Source organism: Salmo salar, chromosome 01, assembly GCF_965601325.2.
Source record: "Salmo salar chromosome 01, fSalSal1, whole genome shotgun sequence".
Classification (NCBI taxonomy): domain Eukaryota; kingdom Metazoa; phylum Chordata; class Actinopteri; order Salmoniformes; family Salmonidae; genus Salmo; species Salmo salar.
This window is the reverse complement of record NC_138291.1, coordinates 81,454,606-81,478,816: the sequence shown is the minus strand read 5'-3', so window position 1 is coordinate 81,478,816 and position 24,211 is coordinate 81,454,606. Positions and strand designations below refer to the sequence as shown.

Here is a 24,211-nt window from a genome sequence, read left to right as displayed (position 1 = left end):
GACTTTTTCCACATTTTGTTATGTTACAGCCTCATTCTAAAATTGATGAAATAAAAAATGTCCCTCGTCAATCTACACACAATACTCCATAATGGCAATGTGAAAACAGCTTGTTAGAATTTTTTTAAATGTATTACAAACAAAAATACCTTATTTACATAAGTACTCAGACCCTGTGCTATGAGAATCGAATTTGAGCTCCGGTGCATTCTGTTTCCATTGATCATCCTTGAGATGTTGCTACAACTTCATTGGAATCTAGCTGTGGTTAATTCAATTCATTGGACATGATTTTGAAAGGCACACACCTGTTTATATAAGGTCCCACAGTTCACAGTGCATGTAAAAGCAAAAACCAAGCAGTGAGGTCGAAGGAATTGTCCACAGAGCTCCGAGACAGAATTGTGTCGAGGCACAGATCTGGGGAAGGGTACCAAAAAATGTCTGCAGCATTGAAGGTCAACCAAGAACACAGTGGCCTCCATTTTAAATGGAAGATGTTTGGAACCACCAAGACTCTTCCTGGAGCTGGCCATACTGAGCAATCAGGGGAGAAGGGCATTGGTGAGGGAGGTGACCAAGAACTAGAGGTCGACCGATTAATCGGAATGGCCGATTAATTAGGGCCGATTTCAAGTTTTCATAACAATCGGAAATCGGTATTTTTGGAGGCCGATTTGGCCGATTTATTTTTTACACCTTTATTTAACTAGGCAAGTCAATTAAGAACACATTCTTATTTTCAATGACGGCCTAGGAACGGTGGGTTAACTGCCTTGTTCAGGGGCAGAACGACAGATTTTTAACTTGTCAGCTCGGGGATTCAATCTTGCAGCCTTACGGTTAACTAGTCCAACGCTCTAACCACCTGCTTTACATTGCACTCAATGAGGAGCCTGCCTGTTACGCGAATGCAGTAAGAAGCCAAGGTAAGTTGCTAGCTAGCATTAAACTTATCTTAGAAAAAACAATCAATCAATCATAACAATCAATCAATCAAGTTAACTACACATGGTTGATGATATTACTAGTTTATCTAGCCTGTCCTGCGTTGCATATAATCGCTTAGGTACACGTTGCTCCAACGTGTACCTAACCATAAACATCAATGCCTTTCTTAAAATCAATACACAAGTAAAATTTTTTAAACCTGCATATTTAGTTAATATTGCCTGCTAACATGAATTTATTTTAACTAGGGAAAATGTGTCACTTCTCTTTCAACAGAGTCAGGGTATATGCAGCAGTTTGGGCCGCCTGGCTCATTGCGAACTGTGAAGACTATTTCTTCCTAACAAAGACAGCCAACTTCGCCAAACGGAGGATGATTTAACAAAAGCGCATTTGCGAAAAAAGCACACTCGTTGCACGAATGTACCTAACCATAAACATCAATGCCTTTCTTAAAATCAATACACAGAAGTATATATTTTTAAATCTGCATATTTAGCTAAAAGAAATCCAGGTCAGCAGGCAATATTAACCAGGTGAAATTGTGTCACTTCTCTTGCAATCATTGCACGCTGAGTCAGGGTATATGCAACAGTTTGGGCCACCTGGCTCGTCGCGAACTAATTTGCCAGAATTTTACGTAATTATGACATAACATTGAAGGTTGTGCAATGTAACAGGAATATTTAGACTTATGGATGCCACCCATTAGATAAAATACGGAACGGTTCCGTATTTCACTGAAAGAATAAACGTGATAGTTTCCGGATTCGACCATATTAATGACCTAAGGCTCGTATTTCTGTGTGTTATTATATTATAATTAAGTCTATGATTTGATAGAGTAGTCTGACTGAGCGATGGTAGGCACCAGCAGGCTCGTAAGCATTCATTCAAACAGCACTTTCATTTTGCCAGCAGCTCTTCGCAATGCTTCAAGCATTGCGCTGTTTATGACTTCAAGCCTATCAACTCCCGAGATTAGGCTGGTGTAACCCATGTGAAATGGCTAGTTAGTTAGCGGGGTGTGCGCTAATCGCGTTTCAAACTTCAAACGTCACTTGCTCTGCATGGGTAACGCTGCTTCGAGGGTGGCTGTTGACGATGTGTTCCTGGTTCGAGCCCAGGTAGCAGCGAGGAGAGGGACGGAAGCTATACTGTTACACTGGCAAGACTAAAGTGCCTATAAGAACATCCAATAGTCAAAGGTATATGAAATACAAATTATATAGAGTGAAATAGTCCTATAATTCCTATAATAACTACAACCTAAAACTTCTTCCATGGGAATATTGAAGACTTATGTTAACAGGAACCTCCAGCTTTCATATGTTCTCATGTTCTGAGCAAGGAACTTAAACGTTAGCTTTCTTACATGGCACATATTGCACTTTTACTTTCTTCTCCAACATTTTGTTTTTGCATTATTTAAACCAAATTGAACATGTTTCATTATATATTTGAGGCTAAATTGATTTTATTGATGTATTATATTAACTTAAAATAAGTGTTCCTTTGGTATTGTTGTAATTGTCATGATTACAAATAAATAAATAAACAATCAGCCGATTAATCGGCATCGGCATTTTTGGTCCTCCAATAATCGGTATCGGCGTTGAAAAATCATAATCGGTCGACCTCTACCAAGAACCCGCATTGGTCACACTGACAGAGCTCCGGAGTTCATCTGTGGAGATGGGAAACTTTCCAGAAGGACAACCATTGCTGCAGCACTCCACCAATCAGGCAGAGTGGCCAGACGGAAGCCCCTCCTCAGTAAAAGGCACATGTCATCCTGCTTGGAGTTTGCCAAAAGGCACCTAAAGGACTTTCAGACCATGACAAATAAGATTCTCTGGTCTGATGAAACCAAGACTGTCCTGAATGCCAAGCGTCTCTTCTGCATAATGTCAAGAGTCATGCTGTGGTGATGTTTTTCAGCAGCAGGGACTGGGAGACTAGTCAGGATGAGGGAAAGATGAACGGAACAAAGTACAGAGAGATCCTTGATGAAAACCTCCTCCAGAGCACTCAGGACCTCAGCCCTATGTGAAGGTTCACCTTCCAACAGTTCAATGACCCTAAGCACACAGCCAAGACAATGCAGGAGTGGCTTCGGGACAAGTCTCTGAATGTCCTTGAGTGGCACAGCCAGAGCCCGGACTTGAACAGGATCAAATATCTCCGGAGAGACCTAAAAAAAAACTTTGCAGTGATGTTCCCCATCCAACCTGACAAAGCTTGACAGGATCTGCAGAGAAGAATGGAAGAAACTCCCCAAATACAGGTGTACTAAGCTTGTAATGTCATACCCAAGAAGACTTGAGTCTGTAATCGCTGCCAAAGGTGCTTCAACAAAGTACTGTGTAAAGGGTCTGAATATTCATGTAAATATGATATTTCAGTTGTTAAAAAAAAAAAACATTTGCAAAAAAATTTAAAATGATGTGTGTAGATTGATGAGGAAAAAAAACGATTTAACCCATTTTAGAATAAGGCTGTAACGTAAGGAAATGTGGAAAAGTCAAGGCGTCGGAATACTTTTCCCGAATGCACTGTAGATACCGCAATTACTACCAGTTGCATGTTGTTATTACACTGTAACTAGGAGTTGTTACAGTTAACTATAATATTTGTTAGTGTAATTAGATGTGTAATTACACTGTAATAAGGACCCTTTAAAATGAAGTGTTACAGGACATTTTTATGGCTCCTTTCACATCTCCTCTTGAGAGTCATTAACTTCGTTGCATCCAAGCGGTATTGTCTGTGAGAGAACAACGAAAACGCTATTAGACATTAATGGGCAATCGTTGTGTACTGTCTGTATTCCTACTGTAGCAGCATGGTGTAGAATTTGAGGCATCTCACAGACACACGTTAGCTAGCTACCTACAACACACAAGTATAGTTACTCCAATACTAATATGAGTCATAAACCCAAAGTCGTTCCTTTACTCTCCGCCATTATCATCAAAACATTTATCCTGTTTTGCTCCTAATAAGAGGCACTGAGTCTAGCTAGGCTAGCTAGCTAACTACAGTAGCTATAATGCTAGACTACAGTACATTTTAGGTATAGCAAACAAATGAAATCAAAGTGTATTTGCCACGTGCGCCGAATACAACAGGTGTAGTAGACCTTACAATTAAATGCTTACTTACAGGCTCTAACCAATAGTGCGAAAAAAAATGTATGTGTGTGTCTCTGTGTGTGTGTGTGTGTCTGTGTGTGTAGGTAAGTAAAGAAATAAAACAACATTAAAAAGACATTTGAAAATAACAGTAGCAAGGCTATATACTGGACCAGTTAGCTAGTTAGCTAAACTGGGCAAGCTTGGCTTGTACTGTTTTTAGCAAGCCCCGTTATGGGTGAATAGATCACCAAATTGTAATGTACTGACAACACTGCCTTGTGTAAAAAGTGAGGTTATATTGCTAGCTAGCTACCAACAGCAAAACAACTTACTTGTTTGTCATTTGCCTTCCTTTGACCTGGTCCACCTGGTCTAGGCTGCCGCCGCAGCTTGCTGGTTTCACTATTATTTTTATTGCTGTTTCAACTCCTCTTCAGTGCATTCTGACTCAAATAAACAGGGCTGTATGTTCCTATGTAAATTAACATCCCCCCAAAATTTGGCTTCCAGCTCTTCTTGGAAAGCGGAATCATCAGAAGCAGCCATTGTAGTGAATAATTTAGCAATCTCGGATATACAGTGCATAGTAGCATAGCTCCTGTGAACCTGTAAAGCAGTACCTTCCCCGTTTTGAAAAGCCTGTCTTTGAGGGTGGGAACAAGGAAGTAGGGCTCCCATTATGCTGTAGTCTTTACAAAGCCAGGGATAATGAGTCAACCTAGATATCCTGCAATATCATGGCAGATAGGAACATCGTTGAGACAAGTCCAATGGCTCTATTGAACAATGGCAACCATATCTACTCGCTGCTAGCGTGATCGTGCAATCGGCGAAACAAAAAAGGCCACAATAATTGCTACTAAAAATGAACTACTATTCATTTTTAGATCAGACAGCAGGCTCAATCAACCAATGACGTAATTGGTTGAACTCTCCCGGAGCAAAACATTAATAAATACAACTATAGTGCATAATTAGGTTTGAAACGCTATATCATCAATCATAATTATGTAGGGAGACTGGAAAAATACCCCCAATAGTGTAGTAGTGAAGGTTTATTGGGAATGTTGTAAAGTATTTTGAAAGGACCCGCACCTCAGAATATGTTATAGATTACTTCTTATTGTCTTATTATATCTGCAGACTATAGTGGCAAAACTGCTCATCAACTATGATCCTGCCCAGCAATACTGTCTTAACATTTGCATATGTGCTGGTCTTTCTGCTGCCTTGGTGCCAGATGTAAGCCATAGTGTGCATTTGTGCTAAGCACAAAAACATTAAATCAAGCCTGATTAATGGTGTAAACATGCTGGAATCAACTCACAGGGCACATTCTGTTTGCACATAATTATATTCAAATGAGTGTTTAGTCTAATGGGCATTTCCACAAAATGAGTTCCTTTTGCATACCTTTGATATTTTAAGCAGAAATTGTGCACAAATATTGCATTTTAAAAGCTTGTTATATTAAATAAAGTTCCCTTTAATATAGACCACATGGGAATAAAGATTTGCTAAAGTACCAACATTCAACATGTTGACATGTCCCTCTGTGCAGCCACTGTGACTTCTAGGAAGCTTTAACCCACTTAACCCCAACATTTATCAAAGTTTTCACAATCATTGTAAAGCCCTAGTTATTTTGTTGCTTTGAGAAAGTCATTTCTGAACATTAGTATTTATTACGTGTGATTTGTGATTCATTTTAAGTAAAAAAAACTACCTGTCCCTCATTTTAAGGTCCACCCTGTTACGTGAACCGAACTCTTGTTTCAATATGGTGAAACTTGTCACGCCTACTCCTGGGCTCGACGTCGCCTTCTTAACCAGCGGTCCTGGCAACCCACATTACGCACACCTAGTGTAACCGATGTGAAATGGCTAGTTAGTTAGCGGTGGTGCGCGCTAATAGCGTTTCAATCAGTGACGTCACTCGCTCTGAGACTTGAAGTAGGGTTTCCCCTTGTGTTGCAAGGGCCACGGCTTTTGTGGCGCGATGGGTAACGATGCTTTGTGGGGTGTCAGTTGTTGATGTGTGCAAGGGTCCCTGGTTCGAGCCCAGGTTGGGGCGAAGAGAGGGACGGAACCTACACTGTTACACTGCAACCATCATTGCGCAAAGCTGCTCCCCATCGTTACGCACACCAAGACTTCATCCTCATCCAGATTACTTCCCCCCTATTTAGCCCTCTGTAGCCTCAGTCTTCAGGCAGTGTTAGTTTTGTTTACGTTCAGTACGCTAGTTCTGTTTGGATTATGTTCATGTTTCTTATTATTAAACTCACCTACTGCACCTGCTTCCTGACTCCCTGCGTATACGTTACAAAACTATTCCTTTTCAAATACTTATTACTTTCTAACAGTCAAATAATATTGTAAAAGCAGTTTAACTGGTTCTACTCTTTTTGGTCATTTTCTGGTGTTTTGTGTTGGAAAGCTGAGTGGGTCGATCATACCATGCCAACACTGTTACCCATGGATAGACAGGCTAGAAATGTTTTAACGATTTTTATAAAATTTCATTCAATTACCCCTCCCTGTTGCACACAACAAGCTTCCATTCCCTGTCACAAGGGGATTTATGGATGATTTCAGATGAAGTCGTCAACCATGTTTCTCAAGGTTAACCCTGTTCCTTTATTTGGCACTTAATAGGTGTCTTAATATAGTACGTTTTTATTTAACTCTTGAGATGGGAAAACATGTTTTTTAATAAGTTGAAAATGTGCTCTTTATGACAGAGAACACACAGAGAACAAATGCGTTGCTCGCCATTAGCGCCTCCTACACTCAGAACCCTAAGAGCTAATATGAGTGATGTCTCAGTCTCTGCTTAAATCTATTATATATACTGAGTGTACAAAATATTAAGAACACTCTTTCCATGACAGACTGACCAGGTGAAAGCTGTGATCCCTTATTGATGTCACTTCTTAAATCCACTTCAATTAGTGTAGATGAAGGGGAGGAGAAGGATTTTTAATCCTTGACACAATTAAGACATTGATTGTGTGTGTGTGCCATTCAGAGGTTAAATGGGCAAGAAAAAAGTTTGTGCCTTTTAACGGGGTATGGTAGTAGGTGCCAGGCGCAATGGTTTGAGTATATCAAGAACTGCAATGGTGCTGTTTTTTTTCACGCTCAAGAGTTACCTGTGTGTGCCAAGAATGGTCCACTACCCAAAGGACCTCCAGCCAACTTGACACAACTGTGGGAAGCATTGGAGTCAACATGGGCCAGCATCTCTGTGGAATGCTTTCGACACCCTGTAGAGTTCATGCCCCGACAAATTGAGGCTGTTCTGAGGGTAAAGGGGAGGAATGTTTTGTTTATAAAATAAGTTCATGCTATACTAGATCAGTCATGTCACTCTACAGTACTACTAACAGGACAGGCAATATACAGTAAAACATACCGAGTTTCCGTTTCAATACCATTGTAGCATTTCAGTTTCAGATTACCTTTATTATTTGGTGTGTTGTTTCATTATCTTTTTGTAGTTTAATAAAGGGATGGTTAGTTGATGCACAATAGCCCCTACTGATTAATTTGTTTGGACTCAGCATGCCAGAATACAGTAGTGGATGACAATGTATTGGTTTAGCACTGCTTTACTATTTATTTACTTAGCTAATGCAAAGTCTGAGTCAAGCGTTTGCTTCCGGTCCTCCTGTGTTGAGGGTGAGTAGGCCTCCGCTGAGTTTTTTGATTGGACAGACTTCAAGAATGTGATGCATGGTGTGCCCCATGCAGTATTGACCGTGAATGCAGTCACTGCCAACGCTTAGGTACATTGCTGACAAAGTGCGATGGGATTGAGTCCAGGCCTAAATACACAAATTCAGATTTTGTTTTTTTGTTGTACACATATCACTATAGTCTTGTAAAATATGTCATGACACAAAACAAAAATAAAAAGTTCTATATAGATGAGACCATAGATAATTATATAAAAAATGTTTAATCTGAAATAATGTTTTCAAAATATGTCATATAACTTGTGTCATAGAACAATCTGTAATACAATTTTTTTCTAAGTTTTTTTTTTTTTTCTTGTATAAACAAATATATACGAGCAATGTTTTTTCAAATAAAAGCTTGTATATATCGACATTTGCAAGAAAAGTTTCAACCATAGATAATATACATTTTATATTCATACTCAGACGATACATTTACATTTTGTATAGTAAAAACATTTATTTTAACAAGTTTTGTACCTACATTAATCAAAAAAGCACAGCATATTTAATAATTTTACAAATTCTTCATAAAAAATATATTTCTGTACAAAAACATATTTTTTTGCACCTACTTCAAGTCAGCAGCACATGATAACATGATGTTGTAAAATGGAATGATATTTAATTGAATGCAGTTGTACAGCTCTTTTCTTGGAATATATTTTACAGATGATGAAAGAAAAACGTTATTGCAGCAAGCCAAAAGGAAGGCAAGATGTGGATTAAAAGCAGTGGGTCTTACATCACAAAATGTTGACAAAGAATGGGGGATGATTTGATAAATTTTCGTCTTAACCCTATTGATTGAAAACACTGCTGTACAGTACGTAGGTGTGCAATGAAAAACAGACATGATTTGAAATGTGAAATGCTAAATAGTTCACTTTGTAGAAAAATGTAGGAAATGCAAATTCTTCTTATTTTACGAACACACATTCAATTGATCACACTCTGGGAATCCTGCAATGCTTCAATGGCCACAAATACAACAGATATTAACTGGAATCTGATAGCTCACAAGATTATATTACACATTTTGTCATTGATCTCAAAGCAAGTGCATATGATAACAGATTTTGAAAAGACAAGCTAAGGTAGTTTATCTACTGTTAATTTTTAATATTATTTGTGAAAACATGCATAACCAAAATTATTAGGAAAAACAATAAGCTAATCTATGACTTTGGAATCACAGTGTACTGTATGCATTCAAGTAGCCCTACACTCTCAAGCATTAGTGTTGTAACAGGTCATTTGTAACTGTGACAGCTTTGTCATGCTTTTGAATTTAATAAGGCAGTGTTTCTTGGAGTGTAAATAGGAAGTCAGTGTTCCATACATCATCACTGACTCAATACCCTTAAGGATAGGATGGACATACCATAAAGGGGGAAAAAGAGATTATTAAGACAAGCTTCTAAACGACCAGCTCATGCCTCTGCTAAAGAAGGATTGCCATCCAACTTCATTCCCCATCTGGCCTTAAGTGACATGTGTGTCAGAATAAAACATGGTGTAATCTTATGGCACATTTAAATTAAAATACACTTCTGCATTAAAACTGATTTAAAGCAAGTGCAGCATTTATGAAAAATAAACATTTCATTAGTTCCAGTATTGTAGAGTAGAAAAATTATGTCCTTCTGCGCAACGAGGTATATTTGAAATGTAAGCAAAGTTGCAGCAAGACCACAAGATAGGACTGCAAACTGTTTTGTAGGGTTACAAATGTTAACAATGTTCAATGCTTGTGGTAATGTGAAATAAACTACAATATGAAGAGCAAACTGATGATCAACAATATAAACAAACTATCATGCATGATACATACTGTAATTATTTGATGCAATTTACAGTATACTACAATATTGGGCATTGTTGTTTTTTCAAAGCAGATGAGCCAGATCGCTTTGCTCTGCAGTAATACTGATATGTGAATACAATGACAAATGATTCACAATAGCTGCACATTTGCATGTACACCAGTTGCTCCTTAATTGAGATTTGTGGAATGATGCTTGATAAGCTGCATGGTATTTGTGACTCCAGAGTTAAAATGATATAACTATGTAAAAAAGTAAGCAGAGTGTTCCATAAATGTATTTGCAAAACCAATATTGATAAATAAAATAAGCCTCTCTGATCATAAAGAGTAGCATGGCAGCATGACAACTTGCTCCCTGTGGATATGGAAATATACTGTATGTTTATCTACAAATGGTCAAAAACCCTGTACGTAATTTTTTCAGTTAGGTTGAAAATTCCTCTTTTGACACATTTCATACCCATTCATAACAAACTAGTGCAAAATTTGTGCGATAAAGTTTTTCAACACAACAGCTGAGAGAGTTCCTTTAACTACCCAGAGATTAGATAGCCAAGATCTCCTGTGAGACAGTTGTAGTTGTAGCATATTTTCCCTTTATTGGAGAAGTCTGGCAAGGAATGAGCAGCACACGTTCAAAGTTGCTCCCTCCTTTGTTGTTCATCTTCACTGAAGAAAACACTTTTTATCAACAATTATGTGGCTTTTCAAGACACTTCCGTGTTTCCCCAAGGAGGGCCTTTGGGGAAAAAATACAGAAAAAAACAAAAAAGGAGAGGAGAATGAAAACTTCCATCCTGCAAAGAGCCATGAAAGGCAGAACTCCTTGATCCAAGAGAGTATTTTCTGTCCTGGCCATGTACATGGTCCTTGCTCCATAGAACACAAATAGTTGTTGTTTTAGTCCATATAAAACTGTCCTTGATTTAAAACTTGTCTTTTATCATCTCATAATGTGATGAGTCAAAGGAATATTTGCATCTCGCTGTAAAAACCAGTCCAATGTTGGCGATACAAGGGCTATACTACTGTGCAGACTGTGTTCAGAGTTGTATCAAACCTCACAGCTTTCGCCTCCGTGGGTTTCATGTTTGTGTCATACAAAGGGTTTTCAAATGATGCTTGTCCATTTGTGTTTTCATGACCTGTGTAGCCATTGTATTGTACTTTTGGTCTTGTTCTGAAAGGTGAACAATTAAAAGTGTTAATACATTTACAATATTTTAATAACTCTACTTGCTATGATTGTTGTTTACTTTTCAGACAAATATGACTTTGCTTCATGAAGGGATGTTAATGTACAGCAAAAAGTGCAAAGACGAAGCAGAAACTCTTTCCCACTTGAAGAAACTCTGTAAATTATTGTAACTGCATCTTAAAATTGAACGAATAAGAATAAATGAAACCCGTAGCTAAGGAAATTATGTTTCAGCCCTCCTTTGATCTAGAATACACATTTACCCTAGGAGACTATATAACCTCTTATTATTTGAAATATGATACTGAGGAGTCCTACTCAAAGCCTACTGACCTGATTATAAGCTTCAATATAAGATCAATGTGAAGACCTTTCCATCCGGGAGTTACTTTGTAAGCCTTTACTTAATATTCCCTTCATTACCTTACAAATCTCACTAAGTAAAAGTAAGACAAATGCAGGTTTAGAGACTTGCCTGGAGGGCTTAGTGTCTTCTACATTAACTTTGTTTGGATATAAAAAGTCCTAAAGCTAATCCCCCATAAAGGCATTGTTAAAGCAGGATCTATCTGCATACGGTATGTGGAGAATACCTCTGCATATTAAAAAACAAATTTCCAAAGCTTTCCAAAGTCTCTGTGGGAGTTTGAATGAGGTAGAGAGGGTGGTAATGAAGCCTAGCGGCTAAACATGTACAGTATGGTATGCAAAATTCCGTAAAGAAAGAAGAAAACATTATAACTATCAAAACAGACTAATCCTATATGTTATTATGACATTGTCAAAAGACAGTATTCTAAATCTGACACTTATGTGAATATGAAGATACTTAGTAAGCATGATTCTGTATTCATTATACGTTAAAACACAATACTTCAAAACCCCTCCGGTAATTTTATCAGTCAAAAAACATGGATTCTCATGAATTTTGGGGGGGTAAATGTCTACAAAAAACAAATAGAACAACATTTAGCTGGTTGAAATATGCTGACAGAGAGATGACAATATGAGATCAAAGACAACATATTAATTTAAGCCCAGCAAGTTGATATTTTTCCCTCAAATTATCATTTTTTTCTCCACAAAATGAAAAAAGTAAAAGACAGTAATGACGATGTGGAAGTAGGAATTGTTGTTTATAGTGATTTAGTTTCTTATGTCTTACCTGCCGCCAGCCCTGATTACATCTTTGGGTGTCTCATTGTCATCAGTGTCTTGTGAAAGTACCCTGCCAATTTTTTTATGTTCTTTTAATATTTGGTAATTTCCATTTTATATTGTCACATTTTCTTTCTTTTGCTTGTTCAATTAGCTTTGGAAAACTCCACTGCTCTTTCTTGTAATCATTTTGTCTCACACTCATCTAACATTTGGCTTTGTTATGTAACGATTTATCAACTGAAACTTTTAGTGATCTCTCATCGTTGGTGAATTGGCACAGGAGTTTCCCATAACTTATAAGAAAGAGACAACAATGTTTAACATCCAAGCATATATGGACAAACATCACCAATGCAGGTTACCAAGACATCCAATAGCCAGCACTCCTTACCTGTGTTTGTAGAGGTAAAATGCAAACCCTGATAGAATAAGGGCAAAGAATGGCACTAGTATGGCAACTGCTACTGAACTGCTATTCGTGCCATAGTATGGAGGATTTAATGGGTCCAGGTCTGTTGTAAAGAGACCTAATAAAGAAACATAACAGTACAATCATTCTTGTCAAGGTTTCGGGAGTAACTTATGTAAAAGGAATCACGTATCAGCAGTAAAATGTAACCGTGCATGTAGTTTTTGTTGTTGTTGTTGTTGTATTACTGAGACTACACAATGACTGTACCTCCTCTTGTTAGCACAAATTTCCCAAAGTCCTTGCTGTGAATATGACCCTGGTAAACAAAGGTTTTCTGGTCAGACTCTGCGGTTACCTAAACCAACACAAAAGAGAGTGGATTTTCTTTTTTACTGATTAAATCAGGGCAGAGTTGAAATGCAGAACCATTACACAACGAGAACTATTACCCATTTACCTCACATAACCCTTTGGATCTCATACAGCTTATCATTCTAACTCGCCTTGAAGTTACTTAATTCTGTAGTGTTCACTTAAGTGATGCCCAAGAAGCCAGTGTTTGGAGGATATATTGGCACTTGCCAATATATCCTTATATATAACAGGTTACCTACATATTCAAATAATGATTGACATATTTTCATTAAAAAAAATATTTTGATGAATGTATTCATTCTATTTCATCCTTCCACAAGATATAGTCCCGACACAAATCTAGGGTTGCTACCCAAGCCGGCTGGTCGTTTGTTCTATCGGTTCGGTTGCTAGAGACGTGACCCAGTTGTTCAGTCTTTTTGTTCTGTATCTATGGACACAACCCAGTCATTCGTTCTAAATGTTCCATTGCCATACTGGCTGGCAACGTTCTTATCCCTTGCTTGCGAGCTAGCCAACTACGGCTAACTGACAGTCACATCAAAAAGTGCAGTCAGAATAACAACAAAGTAGCCGCATTTGCTTTAGCTGTTTTCTAGTGACATTTATTTGGATACATCCATAACACTGAGCTAATGAGGTGCGATTTCGCCGGGCATAGAAAAATGTGTTCACTCGCCTGGACACTGTTTTTCAGAGGAGCTAGCCAACAACACAGCGAACACAATCACTTCAAACTGAAGCTGGAAAGACTGCAAACGAGCTGCACTTTGTTTAGTTTGACATTTCTTTGTATATATCCATAAAAATTATGCCAGCTGATTCCTGATTTCAACTCGCTGAGAAACGCTGCCTGCCTGTCTATCTCGTCCCGACTCCCAACACGTTCATTACTACGGGACAGCTGGAGATCGTATGGAGTAAAAAGTACATCCTTTCCTTCAGGAATGTAGTGAAGTAAAAGTAGAACATTGTCAAAAATATAAATAGTAAAGTACAGATACCCCAAAAAATGACTTAATTAGTACTTTCAAGTATTTTTACATCTCTGCCCATTGTATAAATGAAGATACAGTATATTTTACTTTCAAAAGAGGGCTACAGTATAGTAATATGGTATTTTAAAACTGACATGTTCATTCAAATCATTTTAAGCCACTTGTATTAGGTATGGTAGTCAAAACCTTATGCCAGAGCTGCATATTGATGAAGGACATGGTCTGCAGACATTTGCACCTCATGAGCTAGGTGTACAGCATATTAGTAGAAAACAGAGGAAGGAGAAAACAGGCTTAAGTAAGGGAGCCACAACATTTTTGTTTTGAAGTCCATAATAAGGCCCTAATGTAATTGGAAATAATGATAATTTAATTAAAATAAAAGACTCACGTAGCCATCCATTGCCCAGTTGTCGTTCTTGAATTTACTGAAATGATGCTCTGTAGGACCACGTATCTGGTAAACCTTCAGTAGCAAATGATTCTCCTCCTTTTTGTATGTTCCTGAAAACAATGGAAATTAGGTTATCGGTTGGTGTTTACTGTTGTAATGTTGACTTCAACTGTAATATTTGCCAAATCAAATAATGTCAGCGTTAACATGTGTGTTGTGCTTTACCAGAAAGTTTAAGCTGCATTCTGCTCTGATCCAAAAGTGTGACATTGACTCTACTGGTTGTTGCATTGAATCCATGTACAGTAATAGTGGCACCTTCTCTTGCCCCAAGGTACTCATAGAACCCGGTCCAGCCAAAGTTTAAAGAAAACACATTTTCAGGAACTGAAGGAAAGAAAGACTTGTGTTATACTGTATGCCTAGAACAAGATCAGGTACAATAATTCAACCAGATTATTTTAGCTTTTGCGTCATCCATCGGCTGTCTGTACATAAGATCCGTCATTAAGAGTAATCTCAAGATGTGCAGTATCCATATTAAAGGAAAAATCCATAAAAAAACTATATTTGCATTTTTTTCATTATTCCACTGTTGATACAGCCCCAAAATGTTTTGCATGTCAGCAGTCAAGTTTTCAAGATATTGGACTTTCAAGAAGCAAGGTGTCACTTGCCACATCATCATGACGACGCAAAATACCAAAAGACATTTGAACAGAGAAGATGACTCAGAGAAAATAACATACCACCAATCTTGTTTTTCTGAACATCCGACTCCACTCCTTTTTTACCATTTATTTTTGGGCCAACTGAAAGACAGAATAAATAATTGATTCAATTACATTTATGGACGTGACCTACTCACTGTCAGTTACTGCTTGTAGCCTAATAGTCACAACGTTGTTTTGGCCACATTTTACCAAAGTGATTCAGATGTGATGATAGCAGAAATGTTGTATACTCAGTTATCTAGGTATTCTCAGCCAGCACAGAGAACAAAGCAAATTAACTACTTTATTGAATACCAATGTATAGGGGGAAATATGATTGATAAATACAAGATGCAGGTGAACTGATAATCTAAATATATGGCACACAGTACAATTTATCCTCCTCACCGGAAATAGTGACATTTTAATAATAGGCATATTCCAGTGCCAAAGTATACCTTTGCAGACAGGTGGCTTTCCAGACCACTTTCCATCAGGTTTACATGTCCTGTGCTCTGATCCCCCATCCAGGAAGAATCCGTCCTGACATGTATAGATCAAAGTATAGCCCAGAGTTGGTAGATCAATAGCCCTCACATCAATGTTAGACGGTGTCTCGGGCTGTCTGCAGGCATGGGCTACAAAAAATAAAGAAAGCAAGGTAATTCACAATAAATTCCCTTGACCACTGACCGGGATACACCAGTACTATGGAGTTATGTAGAGATCAAGCAATCCTATCAGGAGTGAAATTATTAAACAAATCCTGAGTGTTGCTATCTATTTGTAACATAATATATGAGCTCAGTCTTCACACCTTTCCTGTCATCAACTTAAGCCTCCCTACTCCCAAGCCTCTGACAGTGAAGCCACTTTATGTGGAGGAGACGCCTGAAGGATTTTGTGGGGTATGTTGTCAAAATCGCACACTGATTTACCACTCACATACGAACATCTTAAACTTGGCTAACTTTATATATTTTTTTGCTGAGGGCAGCAATCCCTACTTTACTTCCGTCCATGAATCACACAGCCATTTCTCAAATGTCCATTCCCTTTTGAACATCACCCTCAATGGCTTTTCCGTTTTGATCTGTCTTTCAATCCATATATACAGCTCAAGACCTATAATACTGGGCAGAGTTATTAAGGAGAGGGATAGAGAACATGACACTGCCATGGGGAGAGTAGTGATCTAGAATGCAGTAAATCAAAGGGTTACATTTGCTAAACCAATACTTTACTCCTTTTGGCTGTCATACCCCCCTATATACCGCCTGTATCTCTCCCTCTAGTCATTAACAAGTCAATGCTAAGAAAAATGATACCTGCTGGATTAATAAATTACTTCTTCAGTTTTCTTGACAATGTCTTGGGACAAAAAAAAACGTTAAAAAAGTCTTACCGATACATTCTGGTTGCACACCACTCCACGTCAAATTTTCCAGACAGGTTCTTGTCGTAGATCCCAGTATATGGTAGTTTTTACGACATTTGAAGGAGATTTTACTTCCAACCTAAAATAGAAGACACTTTACTATAAATGGTAAACAACCTGGGAATTACTTTGACTGACCAGAATACTATTTTGGATTGTTTTAGCTAATTATCTGAGCACAAATGTCAATACAAAGATGTCTGTTTACTCATAATTTCACATTGCTTAAAGTAAGGACCTTACCTCAAATCCTTGGAACGTGACTGGTATCCCGTAAGATGGAGTTCCAGGGTCTCTGCATGTGTTATATGCAGGATCTGAAGACAAATGGAATGTTTAGCTCACTGCCTACCAACATCATCATCACTGAAGAAAAGAAGGAAACACTCAACATGATATGGTACAACACACCACAACTAAGGCAGCAGATGTGTATTATTATTATTATTATTATTATGGTATGAATGGGCGACCCACCTATACATGAGGGCTGTATGCCACTCCAGCTCCCATCAACCTGACACAGTCTCCTGGGGGACCCGACCAGGATGTTGGGGTCTCTGCAGAAGAAGGTCACCTCTGACCTGTAGGTGAACTGCTTCCCCTCAGCATAACCCTCTGCTGGGGTGCCAGGGTCTCCACACAGCACAGCTAGGCACAACAAACCACAGAGACCATACATCAAATGACACAATTCACATCACACACATCATCCGGGTTACGTGGGTTTAGGATTTCATGTTTCACAATTTTTTAATAGGCATGAGGATCACAACGTTTCATAGGCAAAACTGACCAGCTAATCTGGAGGTGAAAGAGGGGCTAGCGAGGTGCTAGCTAGTGGAGGAGAATACTTGAAAAAGAAAAGGAGAGCCACACACTCTAGGAGCTCAGATGCAATAATTTAATAACCTAATAACCAACATTTCGACAGACAAGCTGTCTTCATCAGGGTATACATGACAACTGACTAGCTAGTCATTTATAACATGGCTCTTGGAATCACAACATTATGAGGTGAAAAAAGATAATCTAGTTGTGAGAGCTTGTTCTTTACAGGGTTATGTGAGACAGAGAGCCTATATAATATAGGTCAGTGGTTCCCATTACACACACACACACACACACACACACACACACACACACACACACACACACACACACACACACACACACACACACACACACACACACACACACACACACACACACACACACACACACACACACACATATACAGTATATATACAAATATACATATTTATTTTGGAGTCCAGCTTTCAACTTAATCTTGAAAGTTGTAATAGTAGAATGCACAAAGTGCAATTTTCGAAACTGGGTTGTACTTCATAAATTTTCCTCTTCTCAAGTCAGTCATTGCATATCTCTTATGGATAGTGGTAGTATTGAGTAGCTTGGATGACTGACGTGCCCAGAGTAAACTGCCTGCTACTCACGCCCAGAAACTAAGAAATGCATATTATTAGTAGATTTGGATAGAAAACACTCTGAAGTTTCTAAAACTGTTTGAATGATGTCGGTGAGTATAACAGAACTCATATGGCAGGCAAAAACCTGAGAAAAAATCCAAACAGGAAGTGGTTTGTAGTTTTTCAAGTGATTGCCTATCCAAACTACAGTGTCTGTGGGGTCATTTTGCACTTCTTAAGGCTTCCACTAGATGTCAACGGTCTTTAGAACCTTGTTTGAGGCTTCTACTGTGAAGTTGGGATGAATAAGAGCTCATTGAGTGAGAGGACTGCCAGCAGGGCATGAGCCTCAGCCATGCGTGCTCACGTGAGAGGTAGCTCAGTTCCATTGCATTTCTGAAGACAAAGGATATCTCCGGTTAAAACTTTATTGCAGATTTATGATAAAAACATCCTAAAGATTGATTGTATACATTGTTTGACATGTTTCTACGAACTGTAATGGGATTTTTTGAGTTTGTCTGACCTGCGCATCGTGAATTTGGATTTGTGAACTGAAGGCGCGAACAAAAAGGAGGTATTTGGACATAAAGGATGGACTTTATCAAACAAAACAAACATTTATTGTTGAACTGGGATTCCTGGGAGTGCATTCTGATGAAGATCATCAAAGGTAAGTGAATATTTATAATGCTATTGTTGACTCCAACATGGCGGATATATTGTATGGCATGTTTTTGTGTCTGAGCGCCGTACTCAGATTATTGCATGGTGTGCTTTTTCGGTAAAGCTTTTTTTAAATCTGACACAGCGGTTGCATTAAGGAGAAGTGTATCTATAATCCTATGCATAACACTTGTATTTTCATCAACATTTATGATGAGTATTTCTATAAATTGATGTGGCTCTCTGCAAAATCACCGGATGTTTTGGAAGCAAAACATTACTGAGTGTAACGCGCCAATGTAAACTGAGATTTTTGGATATAAATATGAACTTTATTGAACAAAACATACATGTATTGTGTAACATGAAGTCATATGAGTGTCATCTGATGAAGATCATAAAAGGTTAGTGATTAATTTTATCTCTATTTCTGCTTTTTGTGACTCCTCTCTTTGGCTGGAAAATGGCTGTGTTTTTTTGTGTAAAGGCGCTGACCTAACATAATCATATGGTTTGCTTTCGCCGTAAAGCCTTTTTGAAATCAGACACTGTGGCTGGATTAACAAGAAGTAAAGCTTTAAAATGGTGTATAATACTTGTATGTTTGAGGAATTTTAATTATGAGATTTTTGTTGTTTTGAATTTGGCGCCCTGCACTTTCACTGGCTGTTGTCATATCGATCCCGCTAACAGGATTCAAGCCATAAGAAGTTGCTACACCGCCTTCGGAAAGTATTCAGACCCATTGACTTACGTTAGTGTCTTATTCTAAAATAGATTTTTTTTTAAAACACAATACCCCATAATGAAAAAGCGAAAAAAGGTTTTTAGAATTTTTTGCTAATTTATAAAAAAGAAAAACAGAAATACCTTATTTACACCACAAGCTTCAAGAGGGCCACCATTGTTTCTGTTCCCAAGAAAGCTAAGGTAACTAAGCTAAATGACTATCGCCCCATAGCACTCACTTCCGTTATCATGAAGTGCTTTGAGAGACTATTCAAGGATCATATCACCCCCACCCTACCTGACAGCCGAGACCCACTCCAATTTGCTGACCACCCCAATAGGTCCACAGACAACGCAATCGAAATCACACTGCACACTGCCCTAACCCCTCTGGACAAGAGGATTACCTATGTAAGAATTCTGTTCATCGACTACAGCTCAGCATTTAACACCATAGTACCCTCCAAACTCGTCATTAAGCTTGAGACCACCCTGTGCAACTGGGTCCTGGACTTTCTGACGGGACGCCCCCAGGTGGTGAGGGTAGGAAACAACATCTCCACCCCGCTGATCCTCAACACTGGGGCCTCACAAGGGTACGTTCTCAGCCCTCTCCTGTACTCCCTGTTCACCTATGACTGCGTGGCCATGCACGCCTCCAACTCAATCATTAAGTTTGCAGACGACACTACAGTGGTAGGCTTGATTATCAACAACGACAAGACGACCTTGCGAGGAGGTGAGGGCCCTCGGAGTGTGGTGTCAGGAAAATAACCTCACACTCAACGTCAACAAAACAAAGGAGATGATCGTGGACTTCAGGAAACAGCAGAGGGAGCACCCCTCTATCCACATCGACAGGACAGTAGTGGAGAAGGTGGAAAGTTTCTATCGCAAGACCATCAGACTGTTAAACAGCCATCACTAACATGGAGTGGCTGCTGCCAACATACTGACTCAAATCTCTGGCCACTTTAATAATAAAAAATTGGATGTAATAAATGTATCACTAGTCACTTTAAACAATGCCACTTTATATAATTTTTACATACCCTACATTACTCATCTCATATGTATATACTGTACTCTATACCATCTACTGCATCTTGCCTATGCCATTCGGCCATCGCTCATCCATATATTTATATGTACATATTCTTATTCATTCCTTTGTTGTTGTGAAATTGTTAGATTACTTGTTAGATATTACTGCATGGTCGGAACTAGAAGCACAAGCATTTCGCTACACTCACATTAACATCTGCTAACAATGAGTATGTGACCAATAAAATTAGATTTGAAGTAATCAGACCCTTTGCTAGGAGACTCGAAATTGAGCTCAGGTGCATCCTGTTTCCATTGATCATCCTTGAGATGTTTCCACAACTTGATTGGAGTTCACATGTTTAGAATTAAATTGATTGGACATGATTTGGAAGGGCGCACACCTATCTATATAAAGTCCCACACTCTGACAGTCTTCTAGAGTTCCTCTGTGGAGATGGGAGAACCTTCCAGAAGGACAACCATCTCTGCAGCACTCCACCAATCAGGCATTTATTGTAGAGTGGCCAGATGGAAGCCACTCCTCAGTAAAAGGCACATGACAGCCCGCTTGGAGTTTGCCAAAAGGCACCAAAAGACTCTCAGACCATGAGAAAGAAGATTCTCTAGTCTGATAAAACCAAGATTGAACTTTTTGGCCTTAATGCCAGTCGTCATGTCTGGAGGACATGGCAGCATCATGCTGTGGGGATGTTTTTCAGCGGTAGGGACTGAGAGACTAGTCAGGATCGAGGCAAAGATGAACAGAGAAAAGTACAGAGAGATCCTTGATGAAAACCTGCTCCAGAGCACTCAGGACCTCAGACTGTGGTGAAAGTTAACCTTCCAACAGGACAACAACCCTAAGCACACAGCCAAGACAACGCAGGAGTGGCTTCGGGACAAGTCTCTGAATGTACTTGAGTGACCCAGCCAGAGCCTGGACTTGAACCCGGTCGAACATCTCTGGAGAGACCTGAAAATAGCTGTGCAGCAACGTCCCTATCCAACCTGACAGAGCTTGAGAAGATCTGCAGAGAAGAATGGGGAAAAACTCCCCAAATACAGGTGTACCAAGCTTGTTGCGTCACACCCAAGAAGACTCGAGGCTGTAATCTCTTCCAAAGGTGCTTCAACAAAGTACTGAGTAAAGGGTCTGAATAATTACGTAAATGTCATATCAGTTTTTTATTTTTAATACATTTTCGTAAAAATGTCTAAAAACCTGTTTTTGCTTTGTCATTATGGAGTATTGTGTGTAGATTGATGAGGAAAAAAACAATTTAATACATTTTAGAATAAGGCTGTAACCTAACAAAACGTGGAAAAAGTCAAGAGGTTTGAATACTTTCGAAAGGCTCTGTATTTATAACTTGTCAGAAATGTCCAGATCAACTAGCCCATGTCAGTTAAGATTTTTTTAGCCCATAGATTTTGTTGTAATGTTTGAGTCACTGAAATATCACATGAATCGACATTAGGAATAGAAAAATGTATAGAATTGCAAGGAAATTAGCTTTAAAACGACAAAATGTTATCTGCACCCCATGACAAAATGTGTAGAATTACAGGAAATAAGTTTAAAACCTGTAAAATGTTGACTCCACCAACAAGAGGGGTGGGATGTTCCACAATGCTGGAAGGGGGCCTTGAGTGAAAAAGTTTGGGAACCCCTGATATAATGTAGGTGAGTGTAAAAAGTGTGAACTAGTCCTGCTCTTTATAATGGACAATACAATGGTTTCAAGTTGCTTTTTCATAATAGGTCCTTCATGTTTGCGAAATGCCTCACTTAAATGTTCCACAAAGAGTTTAGTGGCAGAAGTCACTCAGACCTGTTTCAGACCCACAGCATGATAAGTTTATTTTACAGAGTGTGCTCTCCTGCAGACTTTAGATGAAAACTCACTCTGTGCATAGAATTTCTCAACATTCTGGCTCTACTTCTGACACTGTGTCAGGAGCTTATGATCAAGGGCCTGCAGGCTGCAGCAGCAGACTCCATCCATGCACCTTGTAATGCTCATGTAATGGGCAGACTTAGCTGCGGATACTTGAGGGATCAATTTATAAAATGTTTGCATCTGTCACAACAGTTTCCCAATCTGTCAAATCTGACATTTCACAGAGGGTTTAGTCTGGTCATGCACTCCCCAGCAGCACAACTTTAACAGGGCTATAGGAAGGATAAGTAGGCCAGGTACGGCACATTTCATTTGAAAGGCACCGCTTTCATTAGTTTGATGTGTCTACTATAGAATTACATTTTTTACAAAAACCAGCAACAGGCAAATAGCTAAGCTTTGAGCACACTGCCATTGCACCAAAGATTAGATCAAGTGCTCAGGTTCAGTCTTAAAATAACTTGAATTTCAACTTACGAAGACAATGAGGGATCTCCCCTCGCCATGTGCCGTTCCCCTCACATGAGACGATTCCAGGGCTTGATAGCTGGTACCCATCGAAGCAGCTATAGGTGACACTGGAGCCCCACTGCAAGTCTGATCCCTCAACCTTCCCATTGCGAACAGCCGGAGGATGGCCACACATGATCACTGATGTGGGGGAAAAACAATATCAATATTTTGAGTGAGTAAGTACTGTAAGTACTCAATTTTCTAAACATATCTATTGATGTAATAGAAGGGAATGGATGATTTACAACGGTTCATATCCTATTTGATTATCATATCCGTTCTCCAACAGAGAGAAAGTGTTTTCACTTGCCTATTAATGGCAAGTAATGTAATTCATTGGGAAGTAGTCGTCCCTTTAATCACAATACATATCCGTTATGGGAAGTGTATCTGTTTTTGATTATATGCAGGGTATTGCATGAACTGTAATTTCTTAACACTCCCGCTGAGACGATAAAATATTACAATTCTAAAACAGGAACTTCTGGCATATTAAACAGTATTCACCCACAGGATTGCAATTGCTTTGCTAAAGTACTACTCTGGGAAATTATATGTGAAGTGCACACATTCATTCTCTGCCTGTCAATCTGCTCAGGAGGAGACTTCCCTGCTCTATGCTTGCCTGCATTGCACCACTAACTGGATACATTGTTTTCTCCACACGTTTGAAGTCTGACATCTGATAGCACAGAGCTTACACATTTCATGGATAACATCCCTTCAGTCTGTGCAAGTCAATAATTTTGCTTGCTGTGCCAAAAAGGTAGAGAAACTACTCCAAAAAGGATCAAAAAACTTTTGAAATCTTTTGATCTCTGAGTGCTTGAAATTCTGGGGTGTTGTTGTGATATCTGTACTATATTTCTCTGGTTGCACCTTCTCATCTCAGCCATAAGTAAAGTAATGTTTGTTTCTTTGTAAGCCAACGGCAAGTATTATTGAGTCATAACCAAAGTTGAATTACCTTTACAGTTAGACTTGGTTTGGTTCCAAGACCCGTCCTTGGTGCAGAGGAGCACAGACGTACCGACAGTATCCATGACGTGGCCTGGGTTACAGTGGTACTGAACAGTCTTGTTGAAGGTAAACTCATTCCCTATGTAAATCCCATTGGCAACAGGACCTGGATCTCCACAGCTGATCACTGTTGAATTGGTGAAATAGTCATAGACAGTACTGTACAAGCATAATCAAAGGCACAGAGTGGCATGTAGGATTAGGTGCATTGTGGCCACGTCTCATTGTCTAGATTGAATGAACACAAGATGTGTGTTAGACGAGTCCACTGTAGTGCTCCTATAGTACAGTCAGTGGCAACGCGTCATTCTGGGGAGGTGGGGCAGAGCCCGAGCGTACGGGTTGGTAATATTCTCTGATTGGCTCAGTGTTCTGTCACTGATGAAGACACTACATCACAGCAAAATCTACAGGTAGAGCTCGAAAACTCAAGTGCCTATCCAAGAAGGCTCGAGGTCATTTGCCAAAGATAAAACGGACATCAAATCAAGTTATATCTACCGTAGCTTTGATTGGACTAATCATGTCAATACTTTCATAATCTTAGCTAGCAAGCT

General features: G+C 39.0%; 1 protein-coding gene across 1 annotated transcript in view; it reads right to left on the bottom strand.

Annotated features, from left to right (window-relative positions):
- Window positions 1-8,929: 8,929 nt before the first annotated feature.
- Window positions 8,930-24,211, bottom strand: part of LOC106612532 (CUB and sushi domain-containing protein 1) — a 200,871-nt gene continuing 185,589 nt past the window's right edge. The window contains exons 49-60 of the mRNA XM_014213739.3: window positions 23,602-23,781; window positions 22,599-22,772; window positions 16,826-16,999; window positions 16,592-16,665; window positions 16,316-16,427; window positions 15,369-15,548; window positions 14,947-15,009; window positions 14,423-14,584; window positions 14,195-14,307; window positions 12,698-12,785; window positions 12,410-12,545; window positions 8,930-10,839 (exon numbers count right to left, since the gene is read on the bottom strand). Coding sequence (XP_014069214.3) covers window positions 10,680-10,839; window positions 12,410-12,545; window positions 12,698-12,785; window positions 14,195-14,307; window positions 14,423-14,584; window positions 14,947-15,009; window positions 15,369-15,548; window positions 16,316-16,427; window positions 16,592-16,665; window positions 16,826-16,999; window positions 22,599-22,772; window positions 23,602-23,781 — 1,616 coding nt within the window. The 3' untranslated portion in view covers window positions 8,930-10,679. The remainder of the gene's footprint in view (window positions 10,840-12,409; window positions 12,546-12,697; window positions 12,786-14,194; window positions 14,308-14,422; window positions 14,585-14,946; window positions 15,010-15,368; window positions 15,549-16,315; window positions 16,428-16,591; window positions 16,666-16,825; window positions 17,000-22,598; window positions 22,773-23,601; window positions 23,782-24,211) is intronic.